This window comes from Nannochloropsis gaditana (genome assembly GCF_000240725.1).
Source record: "Nannochloropsis gaditana CCMP526 unplaced genomic scaffold scaffold677, whole genome shotgun sequence".
Taxonomy (NCBI): domain Eukaryota; class Eustigmatophyceae; order Eustigmatales; family Monodopsidaceae; genus Microchloropsis; species Microchloropsis gaditana.
Window position 1 is genome coordinate 804 of NW_005803276.1, and position 12,406 is coordinate 13,209.

General features: G+C 55.2%; 2 protein-coding genes across 2 annotated transcripts; one reads left to right on the forward strand and one right to left on the reverse strand.

The window, feature by feature from the left end:
- Window positions 1–1,583: 1,583 nt before the first annotated feature.
- On the forward strand, window positions 1,584–7,749 carry NGA_0429000 (uncharacterized protein; the record flags this gene model as incomplete). Its single annotated transcript, XM_005853937.1, has 16 exons — window positions 1,584–2,478; window positions 2,679–2,849; window positions 3,073–3,312; window positions 3,456–3,752; window positions 3,906–4,110; window positions 4,213–4,296; window positions 4,491–4,693; window positions 4,893–5,043; window positions 5,286–5,430; window positions 5,632–5,765; window positions 5,918–6,132; window positions 6,255–6,626; window positions 6,808–6,902; window positions 7,102–7,262; window positions 7,417–7,586; window positions 7,696–7,749. The coding sequence occupies exons 1-16, from the start codon at window positions 1,597–1,599 to the stop codon at window positions 7,747–7,749; spliced, it is 3,579 nt and encodes a 1,192-aa protein (XP_005853999.1). The 5' UTR covers window positions 1,584–1,596.
- Window positions 7,750–9,249: 1,500 nt separating this feature from the next.
- Window positions 9,250–11,696, reverse strand: NGA_0429100 (choline dehydrogenase). The gene is made up of 3 exons (XM_005853938.1): window positions 11,454–11,696; window positions 11,075–11,281; window positions 9,250–10,897 (listed from the first exon to the last, which is right to left on the reverse strand). Exons 1-3 carry the CDS (start codon window positions 11,641–11,643, stop codon window positions 9,561–9,563), a joined length of 1,734 nt encoding a protein of 577 aa, XP_005854000.1. The 5' UTR covers window positions 11,644–11,696; the 3' UTR covers window positions 9,250–9,560.
- Between the last annotated feature and the right edge of the window lie 710 nt (window positions 11,697–12,406).

Consider the following 12,406-nt stretch of genomic DNA (forward strand, 5'->3'; position numbering starts at 1 on the left):
CCTTCTCCTCTCCTTGGGCCCCACGCTCCTTTTCTTCCTCCACGCCTATCCTTCTCCCTCTCTCCTCCGGGTACCCAATGCCCGTCCTCTCCGCACCTTCCGCCTCGCGACCGTCGTCTTTGTCGCCTCCACCGTCCTCATCTGCGGGCTTCACCCACGCATGTCCTCCAAACCTTCCTCTTCACCCTCCAACACCATCACAGCTGGAGCCAGGTACATCTTTACCGGGATATTTTACCTTGTACTCCTCACGGCGGTCTACGCGTCCCTCTCTGCCGCACGCGCAGCCACAACCACCCTCCTCCGCCTCGTGTCGCCTCTCCCATCCGGGCCTTTTTCCATTCTCTTTACCACTTTTGCCTCTTCCATCCCAGCTGTGGCCCCCCTTCTAGGTGCATGGACGTTGTCTTGGTCCCTGAGAGCCGGTCTTCATTATCCGATGGATGCACGATTGATGTGGCACGTAAGCGCATTAAGCTTAGTGGGTCTCTACATCCTGAGCCTTCAATTTCAGCTGGTCGTCACTGGAGACTTCGGGTCAGTGAGGATGGATGATAGCAGCAACGGACTCAGCGGGAATGCCTTCATATTTTTACAGAAGAAGAAGAAGAGAAAAACGAAAAGGAAGGCAGAAGGGAACACCGAGCGCGCAAAGCATTTAGTGTGATAGAACGGGGGAACAGGGGATTTGTAAATCTCGGATTATTGTGCCCGCCGTCAATGACGGTGAGCTGTATTTCTATTTCCATAGCTTGGTAGATTTAAATTAAAGGATGATTCAGAGAAATAGCGTCGTGAATACGTTTCGAAGGGCCTGGACACATGGAGGGAGGAGGTAGAGGGGGCGAAGAAAACGTAGAACGTGGAGGCCAGAGCATCGACACCAAACACAAAGCACCAATCCCGTCGGCAGAATAACTTTCGACACACTTTCCAAGTCACAGTAGTATTGTTTTTCTCCATCGCTTCGCAAACATGTCATCAACTTTCCCCAGGTGCCTATGCCTCCGGCGGGGAAGCCGGGTTTCGCGCCATTTTTCGCCCGAAGCGAGCATCCGTTGTGATGAAGATGGAAGAAATGCCTTTTAATTCCCTCAAACCGTCCTTGTGCGAAACGGCCATCGAAAAGAGATGAGTACGTTCGCCACTTCAAATCCTGCTAGAAATCGAAGAAGGCCAGCGCAGTCGGACGTGATGGGATGCGGGTCGCGTGAGTCTGGGGCAGGTGGCCACGCAGCACGTCACCATTTTCGCCTCCCCTGTGTTCGCTCTCCATTTGCCGGGCCCGGGCATTCTCCTCCACGCCCTCCCAGTGGCTTGCCTGCCTTGTGATGCGTGCACCCAGGCCTCGGCCTGCCCTGCGTGCTGTTTTCATTTCTTTGACGTTGCTTCACTTGACAATGCAGACACGTCCTCAACCAGGCGTATATTATGCCTCCTTGCCATGTACCAGTATGTCGGTTTTCCATCCGTGAACAGAGACATGCGATCACGAAAAAGGGGGAGGGAAGAAAGATAAAGCATGAATTCGAGCACGTACAATTTCACTCATATCCATCCTTCTTATTTGCCTTCCATTATACACAGCACGGGACAATGAGTGCTACCACTGCTGCTTCCCCATCCCCTCAAGCAGATGCGGTCCCGGCATCAGCTTCCGGAGAAGGGGAGAAAGGATCTGGCGGGGGCGCTGATTCGAAAGTAATTAAATCAGCCACTAGTGCTTTCTTGTTCTACCAACGCGAGAACATGGGACGAATTCGGCAGGAACTGGAGGCAAAGGGGGAGCCCTCGGGCCTGGGGGATGTGCAGAAAGTTGTGGCCAGCGAATGGAGAAGCTTGGCGGATGACGTCCGTGCGGTGTATAACAACAAAGCCGCCGAGGATAGGGCACGTTATGATGCAGAGTGCGCGGAGCGCGACCGATTGCTGGACGAAGAATCGGCACGGCGGCGGAGGGAGAGGGAGGATGTCATCTGCGAGAGCCGGATGCGGGTACGGGAGGAGAGGGAGGAAAAAGTCGTGCAGGTCCGTCAAAAGAGAGAATTGAGCGCGGCAGAGATAGAAGAGCGCGAGACCATCAAGGCCGAAAGGGCGGCACGACAAGCGGTGGTGGACGCGGAACACCACAAGCTGGCAGAGGAGCGGGCCAAGCAAGCGGAGGCAAGGCTGCAATTCCTCTTGCGACAATCCGATATTTTCACCCATTTTGGTCTCACGGGAGGAAAAACAACGAAGGCTGGGGTCAAAAAAGAACAGGGAGAAGGCAGTGGAACTTCGGCAGTTGGTGCCAAGCACCGCCGTGCCGCAGCGGCGGACGAGGACGAGGACATGGAGGGGGGCCCGGAGGCGCACTTCCTCTTGGCACAGCCTCCCTCGATCAAGCACGGCCAGCTCCGGCCGTACCAGTTGGAGGGTTTAAATTGGATGATACGTCTGCAAGACAATGGAATCAACGGTATATTGGCCGACGAGATGGTGCGTAAGGAGGGAGTGCAACGGCACGGGAGGCCTGGGGAGGGCCGGGGGGTTGGGGACCCTTAGAGGCAAGCCGATTCATTACAATCGTGACTCCTTATTGATGCCGGCACACGGCCATTTTCTGACATGTCACTATCCTCCCCGCCCACCCCACTCCTCTTTTCTCTCTCTCTGAACTCTCTTCCCTGTTTCTCCAGGGACTGGGCAAGACCCTCCAATCCATCTCTGTGCTGGCATACAATGCGGAATTCTTGAATACCACGGGGCCGCACTTGATTCTTGTTCCCAAGTCCACGCTCTCGAACTGGTGCAATGAGTTTCGAAAGTGGTGCCCCTCCCTCCGGGTTTTGCGCTTTCATGGCAGCAAGGTAGGGGGAGGAGGGAGCAAAGGGGGGGGGGGAGGAAAGAAAAGTGTGGAGGCTGAGCTACCTTCTGTGATTCGTGTGCTTTTGCGCCTTGTTAGGGTACCATTTATAATCCAAGGACCTTGTGCTCTTCCAAGGTGTCACACTCATTTGGTGATATCTGCGCCCGTCTCCCTTTCTTTCCATCCCTCCCCTCCCCTTTATTGGGTCCCCAACTGCCCGCCAGGACGAACGCGCGGATTTGATTGCGGAGCGTCTGAGCCCCGGTACTGAGCGCGATTGGGACGTGCTGTTGACCACGTACGAGATTTGCAACCTGGAGAAGGGGGCGTTGAGCAAATTTGCGTGGCAGTACTTGATCATCGACGAGGCCCATCGGCTCAAGAACGAAGCCTCCCAGTTCTCCCAAACCGTGCGCATGCTCAAGACGGCGCATCGCCTACTCATCACCGGGACTCCCCTGCAAGTATGGACGAGATCTTCCGGCCCGTTTCTCTCCATTCTGCCTCCCACTTCTCCCGCTCTTTCTCTTGGCCTCTTTCGTTTTCAATGGTGGTTAGCTTCTCATCTACAAACATTCGCATCAGTAATGTCAGCACAAGGTCGCAGTCAACCCGCTCACCAACGCTCCTCCCTCCCTTCTTCTCTCCCTCCCCTCCCCAGAACAACCTGCACGAGCTCTGGGCCCTTCTCAATTTTTTGCTCCCCGACGTCTTCTCCTCCTCGGACCAGTTTGACGACTGGTTCAATCTGGAGATCGACGACGCAGAGCAGAAACAACGACTCATCACACAGCTGCACAAGATCCTACGACCCTTCATGTTGCGGCGGCTCAAAGCGGATGTGGAAAAAAGCCTCCCTAAGAAGACGGAAACTCTGGTGTTCTGCGAAATGATGCCCACGCAGGTATGTTCGTCTTCCCTCTCTCCCGCGCACGCTCTCATTTTTTGGTAGCCTGCATCCTCTGCAGAGTGCCTGGGGAAACGTGTGTATTTATTTCCTCTGTGCTTTTCTCCATTATATACGTATGAATAATATACCCTTTTCCCTCCTTACCAGCGCGACACGTACAAGAAAATCCTGGAGCGTGACCTCTCAGTTATCGCGGGCTCCGAGACCGCGGGGCGGACAGCCGTGCTCAACCTGGTCATGCAGCTCCGCAAAGCCTGCAACCACCCCTATCTTTTTACAGGGGTGGAGGACCGTACCTTGGACCCCCTTGGCGACCACGTGATCAAAAATTGCGGGAAAATGTACCTGTTGGGTAGGTCCGGAGGGACTGACGGAGGGAGTTGAGATGGGTCTGAGGTGTTCCGCACTTTTTAATGGCTCGTTTCTGACCATTGCCTTCTCCAACCTTCTACAGACAAGCTGTTGAAGAAGCTGAAGGAGAAAGGGCACCGGGTATTGGTCTTCTGTCAAATGACGCGTATGCTGGACATCTTGGAGGGTGAGTGCCCGCCTTTCCCCCCTCCATTCTTAGATACGTGCACTAGCTCCTCATCTTGTCCTACGACTCATTCTTTGTTGCCGTCATATGTCCCTCGTTCCACATTTCTGTGCGCATTCGCCCTTTCGCCCCTCCTTTCTGTCCCCAGTCGCCCACATTTACCTTTTCATTCCCTCTCTTTCTCCGTATCTTAGATTTCATGTACATGCGTGGACATAGCTACTGCCGTATCGATGGAAACACGTCGTACGAGGAGCGTGAAAACCTGATCGACACCTACAACGCCCCCAATTCTTCCAAATTCGCTTTTCTTCTCTCCACGCGCGCGGGTGGTCTGGGTATCAATTTACAAACCGCGGATACCGTCATCCTGTACGACTCGGATTGGAACCCGCAGGTAAGGACTAGGGACAATGTGACGGGTTGATGGAGGCTATCAGAGGAAAGTTGCACAAGAACGAACTATGTACCCGTGATATACCCGTGCCGTTATAATGCTTTAAAGGCCCCTCACCGCCCTGAGGTGAGGTTCTTTCTTACAATTCTCCGCCGTCTCGCTTTTCATATCTTCGTCGAATCGTTACCACCTAACATAGGCGGACTTGCAAGCCCAAGATCGTGCCCACCGCATTGGTCAGAAGCGCCCCGTCAATATTTATCGCCTGGTCACTCAAGGAACCATCGAGGAAAAGATCGTGGAACGGGCTCAGAAAAAGCTCAAACTGGACGCCATGGTGGTGCAGCAAGGTCGGAATGGAGAGAATGTTGTCCCTCGACTGGGCCATTTTTCCTCTGTCAGACACCCATGCGACGATCCTTTCTTTTGCTATCGTGTGTGCACGTTTGCGTATCTAGTCGTTGCCGTCCCTCCTTTTTTGTGTTGCCTGTCTCTAGGCTTTCCCCCCCCTCTATATTCAAACCTGTTGTGGCCACCATCAAGCTTGATAGCCACCATCCTGACACGTCCTTCCCCTACCTTTTAATTCAAGGCCGTCTGCAAGACAAAGACAAGATGTCCAAGGACGAGCTCTTGGAAGCCCTCCGTTTCGGCGCCGACGTCATTTTCCGCTCCAAGGACAACAACATCACCGATGAGGACATCGACCTGATCCTTGAGCGCGGGCGAAAACGCACGTACGTGGTATTCTGGATTATTTGGGGGGAGTGTTATGCCTTCTTTGTGTGTGCTGCATTGTCAGGGTTTCCTTTCCGATGCACGCGGTGTTGTCTGCTTACTGCTGCCATGGTGGAGATCTTGCCTGCCGCAATCCTACTCCTTGGCTCTCTTTCCCTTGTCCTAACGTCTCTCGTCTCCCTCTTCTTCCCTCTCGACAGGCTCGAAATCGAAGAGAAGCTCAAAGCGGCGGACAAGGGCGACCTGTTGGACTTTCGGATGGACGGCGGCATGTCCGTGCAGGTCTTTGAAGGCCAGGACTACTCCAAGAAACCCGGCAAGGAAACATTCACTGGTAAGGAAGCACTAAATGCGAGCGGGGGGAGTGGGGAGTGGGCGCATTCATGGACGCATCCGAAGGCAGCTTGCTGCACTTGAAGGTGTGCGTGACGACGAGCTCACTCGGACCTCACTTGCTCCTTCCAATCCTTCCTCCTTTCCCCCCAGGCCTCCCGCAGCTACAGATGTTCGACATTGGAAAACGCGAACGCCGGCCGACCCAGAGCAACCTGAACGAGGGGGCTCTTTTGAAGCGTATGGCGGTGGATGGGAAGATTGGCAACAGGGGAAAACACATGAAGCTCCCCAAACAGCTGCGGCTTCCTAGGATCGATGACGTCTGGACTTTCTACGATCGGGAGCGGTTACGGGAGCTGCAGAAGGTAAGAAGAAAGAGTGGAGCGAAGCATAGATTGACCATCTCCCTGTGTGTGCAGCGGTCGTCCTCGCCCATTCTCACCTTGCGTCAAACCATCCTTTCTGGCCACGCACTTCTTCCCCACAGATGGAAGAAGATCGGTATAGGGAGCTCAAGAACAACGACGCCCTCCCGAGTGACCCCGCCGAGTGGGAGCTCTTGACCCCGGTTTTGGCGGAGGAAAAGGCGCGACTGTTGAGCGAAGGCTTTGGGGACTGGAGCCGTAATCATTTCAACCTGTTTTGTCGGGCGAGCGCGAAGTATGGCCGGACCTCGTACGAGAAGATTGCGGGGGAGATTGGCAAGACGGAAGAGGAAGTGCAGCGATACGCCGAGGTGTTCTGGCGCAAAGGGGAGGAGGTTCTGAGTGATGGGGAATGGAAGAAGGTGGTGACTGCCATTGAGAAAGGGGAAAAAAAACTGGAGGAGATTGCTCGCTTGACCAAAGCAACACAGGAGGTAAGGATGGGAACTGCGAGGACAATGCGAAGGAGGAGGAATGGGGAATGCGCGGGGTGATATTAGTCGTCCCGTTAAGAGGCTGTCTCCTTCGGTTTCGTCTCGAGCTCACGGAACCTGCATTTGCATGATCCCCTCTGACTACGGACTCTCCCTCTTCCTTCTCATTTTCGATCCACAGCTTCTCTCCCGTTTCAAAAACCCCTGGGAGGAGCTTTCATTCCATTACATCGGGCAGCAAGGGAAGGAGCGCATTTACTCCACAGAGGAAGATAGGTAGGAGAAGACAAGGAAGAAAGAGATAGACAACCATTTCTGGGACAAAAGGAGGCCGATAAAGGCTTGGATGTGATTGGTTTACTTGGTGTCGTGAGCTTTTCGTATTCTGTAACAGAAAGCTTTTAGTATTCTTGAACAGAGCTTTCACACTCTCTTTGTCACTCCCATGTCTCTCTCGGGCCACTCTGCTGTTCAGGTACCTCCTCTGTTTTACAAACCACTACGGGTACGGCAATTGGGAGGATGTCCGCATGGCCATCCGTCGCTGCGACCGGTTTCGATTTGATTACTTCCTGCGCTCCTGCACGGCGGACAACCTTGGCAAGCGCTGTGAACAGCTGATGCGTGCCGCTGAGAGTGAGTAGGAGAAGGGTTTTCATTCTCTGCATCTTCCGCCTCTACTAGCTCTTTCTTTCTCCCTTTCCATGTGGCTTTCTTGTTTTCGAGGGGCGAGGCTTACATGACCTACATAACGACATGTCCTATACTTTCCACTGTCCCTCCCCTGCAGAGGAAAATATCGAATATGAAAAGAAACGACTGGCGGTGGAGGATGGCCGCCGGAGGGAGAAAGAAGATCGGTCGGTGGAGGATGCTAGACGCATCAAGGACGATGAGGAACGCAAGGCTCGGATCACGGAGTTGGATGCCAAGCTGGGCGAGGAGGAAGGCCGTCTGCAGGTACGCTGCTTGATGGCTTGCTGATAAGTGACAACTTGTGCTACGATATGGTCTTGGTGGCTTTCCTGTGTCAATGGCTGGGTAACTTTTGCGCCTTTGCGGCGTAAAGAGCAGCAGCAGTCGTCGTCGACACGATGATATGCCCATCTACCCCCCCTCTTAATATTTCCTTTTCTTCCTTTTCCCCCACAGGAATTTGCCGACGCCAAAAAAGCCGCGGAAATGCGCCTACAGCTCCTGAAAGGCCTCAAGGTGAGCTCAAACGGTGGCCTTGCGCTGGACGGAATCGGGTCGTCTGCTTCACTTGGAGGAGGGGGAGGGGTCGGTGGAGGGAAAGGCACCGCGCCCAAGACGGTTCCTGAGGAGTTGGTGCCGGAGCTAGCCATGATGGTCGTGCGGGCGGGGGCGGACGGGGTCACCAAGATTGTCGCTGAGTTCCACGGAAAGTATGCCAAGGATGGAGTGAGCAAGCGACAGATCGAGATGAAGATAAACGAGATTGCGGTCAAGGAACGGCGGGAGGAGGACGCGAGACCCATTTGGCACCTGAGGGACGATTTTACCCACTTGGTCAAAGGGCGAGTGACGCCCAAGGGGGAAAAAAAGCGGAAGAGGGAAGGGGCAGGGGAGGGGGGGGAGGGGGGGGAGCTGCGAGAGCCTAAGAAGGCCAGGAACGCCGTCACGCTGTACCTTGTCGACCACAAAGAGCAAGTGAAACGGGAGCTGGGGGCTGCAGCCACGAACGAGAATATCAAGAGTCGAATCAAGGCCTTGTGGAGAGGGGAAGCACCTCACGTCAAGGATAAGTATACGGCGCGGGCGCGCGAGGAGGAGGCTCGGTACGACCGGGAAATGAATCTCTACCAGACTCTCTTGGCCCAAGAAGAGAAGAAGAAAGCCACGGCGGCCCCCGAGGCGTCTACGAACCCTTCGACCACTTCGTCGGTGCGTTCGAGTGGCCAAGGCCCGTCTCACTCGCAAACGGCGCGAGTGGATTCAGGGGCAGGTGGAGGAGGCGGCGAAGAGGAGTACCACATCCCCAAGAAGACGGCAGCTGCCCAAGCGACCACAGCTCCGCCCAAAGAGGAAGATCCAGCCGCCATGGAGCAGGAGAAGCACCAGCAAGAGCCACAGCACCATCAAGGGGCATTGTCCCCGAAGCAAGATGAGGTACCTTATGAGCCGCAGCAGACTCAGCCAAGTTCGCAGCAGGTGACCGACATGGAAACATGATGAGGCTAGCAAGGAATTGTCGGTCAGGAGGTCGGTCCTTTTTATGGCAGTGCACTCTGAGTGAGGCAGTTGTTTCTCTCGAGAAGTGCACCCCTCAGACGGCGAAAGAAAAAAGGATCATGACAGGTCACGCTTTCAAGCTTGGTTGGACAGGAAAGGGATATATAGCTGAAAAGGAATATGTGGGTGGACATGATATCCGTGAGATAAGCATGAAGGAAGGGGAGAGGGGGAAAGTGTATGCGGCGACGTTGATTTGGTTTCCATATTGAGTCAAGTGAGGAAAGGACGCTGACCGTCGAGGGGAAAGAGTGACAGTCATGTACGAAGGACCGTAAGAAGGGAATGGATTTAGAAAGAACGCATGGCATTGAGTGAGCCTGATATCGGGCTCGGCTGGAGGGAGATGAAAAATCAAGTAGCAGCCTATCGCCTTGAGTCTCTTTTTCGCTCCCAGATCGTTCTATTCGGCATCACGCCGTGCTATGTCCGCACACGCACATGTATGTTAAATCTGGCGCCAGTCTGTGCGACCCCACGCGTGGTGCTTGTCCTCCGCCCATGTTTCCTCCGGTTCCACTCCGTTCCGCATCTTCTACACAACGCTCCCTTTCTTTTCAACAAGGTGACTTTGCCCCGTCGCCTCCCTCATTCTCCCAATGCACGTAGCCAAAAAGTGCAGACATCCTCCGCCACACCCGTCTCCCCGAGCACATCGTTTCGCTCACCATTTTCGTCTTGCTATCTTTCCTTTGCCTTCCCCAACATAAAATCGACTGCCCGCTCGGCCATCATCACCAAAGCTGCCATTGGGTGTCCGTTAGTCAGGACGGGCTGGGAGGAGGCGTCCACTACCCTTAGCTTCTCCATCCCCACCACCTTGAACTCCGGGTCCACCACCGCATCCGGGTCGTGCTCGGGGTTTCCCATTCTGCAGGACTGAGCGGCGTGCCAGTGTGTGGATAGGACCATGCGCGCCGCTTTGAGAATCTCCTCGTCACTGCTGTCTTCTGTAACAAAAATAGCGTTCCCCCCCGATCGCTGCTGCTCCAGTTTCAACCCCGACGAACGCGCAAAAGTCTGAGACCACTCAATGAGCATACGAAAAATCCGCACCAGCCTCTTCAAGTCCGTGGCGGTCTTCAAATACCCGGAGACGATGACCGGGTCCTCCAAGGGGTCTCGATTTTTCAAACGGACCGAGCCCACGCCGTCGTGCAAGAGCCAGAGCGCGTAGAAGACGTAAAGGGAGGGGACCTTGTCCCAATGCGCTGGCTCCTCCACCGGTGGGCCCATGATGAATCCCAACTCCACGTCTGGCGTCAGGTCCGGCACGATGCCCGTCCGCGTGTAGGTCGCCACGATGTTGGCGTCGTAATCCTTGCGGGGGGGGCCGGTGAACATGAGGGAGCCCGGGTTGATGTGGTCAACCAGGCGTTTCCCCACCCCAGGGAGGCTCAGGACGCACTCGATCCCGATCTCCTCCAAATGGCCTGGATCTCCGATCCCGGACAAGAGCAAGAGCTTAGGCGTGTTGTAGGCCCCGGCGGCCAGGACCACCTCCCTCTTCGCATAGGCCTCCCCGCAGACCCCGTCGTGGAGGAAGCGCACGCCCACCGCCTCCAGCCCTCCCTCCCTCCCCGTCTCCTCTGAGGGTTCTACCAGCACCTGCAAGACCGTTGCGCGTGTCAAGACTCGGAGGCGCTCGGGGGGGAGAGAGGCCATGGCAGGACGCAGGTAGGCCATGAAGGCGCCCATCCGCACGCCCGTGTCGATGGTGGGCCCCTGGAAATCCCGTTGCACGACCGCCACGCTTTCGTGCACACCACCATTGTTGTCTACTTCGGGAGGAACGTTGAAGGTCTCTGCCGCCGTGGAGACGGCCGTTAGGGTGGCCTCGTTGGCGGGAAAGCTGGTCAGGGTTATGGGACCGGCGTGCCCCCGGGCCACGGCGTGGCGGTAGGCGGAGGACGCCCCCGTGTAGTTTTCAGACTTGAGGAAATAGGGATAGACGTCCTCGAAGGACCAGCCCTCCAAGTCGATGAGCTCCCAGTCCTGACGGTCCCCCCACGTCCATACTGGGGGAAAGAGGTTGAGAGGATGAGCGAGGGAGCTACGGTGTGAGGCTGCAGGGTGTCGGTCGCGTCAGCATGGTGCGGATTAAAGTGGACGTATCTGTCCTATGCGCACGTGGCGAATTCTTTTCCCTTCCCTCTCCTCCATCCCCTCATCCTTGGCGAGCGCCTTCCACTTACCCATGGCGTTCACCGCCGTTCCTCCTCCCAAGGCTTTGGCAGCCTGGTGGTAAAGCCTGCGATTGTTCACTCTTGGCTCCGGTTCCGTGAAATAATTCCGATACAGGTGGGAATAGGAGCCTGAGGGGAAAAAGTACCCCCAGCGCGTAAGGGGGTTCAGGTGTTCGTCCTCCCCGGTCTCGATCAGGAGGACTCGCTCGCCCCGTTCTGGCAATGGAGAAGAGGAGAAAGGTTGCGTGCAGTGAGTCAAAGGCCGACAAGCATGATCGAGCCTGCACGGATGAGCGTGGTAATTCGAGGCCAGGGGTGAAAGAGATATGATACATCCAGTAGATCTCCATCACATTTCACCACACTCGCCCCTCTTTGTACCACACACCAGCGAGTCGCGTGGCCACAACAGCTCCGCATGCACCCGCTCCCACCACAATATAGTCATATGTATCCGGAGAATTTTCTGACACGAACTTTTTCGCTGTTGTGGTTTTTAAACAGTGCACGAGGAGCAGGGCGGCGAAGAAGAGGCAGGAGCAGGAGGTAGAGCGAATCAGAGAGATGCCGCTCCTCATTTTGGCTCAAGAAGGTGCCTTCCCGGCAACCAACTTGGCAGGGCTCTCACCTGAATATAATTGGTACATAGAGGGCGTGTTAAAGTGGCATATTTTGCGTGAATGGGTGAAAAAAAGGTCAGGCATTATCTCGACCATGCTGCGAACGTTGAAGCCGAGGTGACGGCACGAGGGCGGTGGGAATGGGCGATGGACCTTCAGAAATTCACGTCACAGCCACCATAGAGTGTACAGTCGCAATTCATGCACATCAGTACGAGGCTGAGACCGTGAAGCATATGCCCTGGCGGCAGGTAGAATGGAAAGCGCATAGGACTTGGTTTCCCAGGGATTTGGAGGGAGAGGCTGCGGCGATGCAGGTCAGCATGTTCCATCTCGGCACACCTCGCACAAAAGAACACTTCGTTGACGTAATCCATCCGCGAAAACAGCGTTTCGCACGGTACCTTGCAAATATCATCGTATAATTGTGGGGAAGTGATCCTGACCGGCCAAGAAAAGTGTGTTGACCTGAAAAATTGCGTACATGCGCCAATATTTACTTCTTCACTCCCCATCCACCCCTCCCTGATAGCATCAGGCACAATAAATACATGCCAGCCCCTTGTCGCCGAAACTCCACATGGACACTCAATAGAAACGTAACTGTTGACTTGAAAGTGGCGTATTCGTTCACGTCCTTCCCCAAAAAACTTCTGGCATGAAGCCCGCCAGCCCCCCGGCTCCTGCAAGCCCTGCCTTGCCGGACCTGATCGCCTCCCTC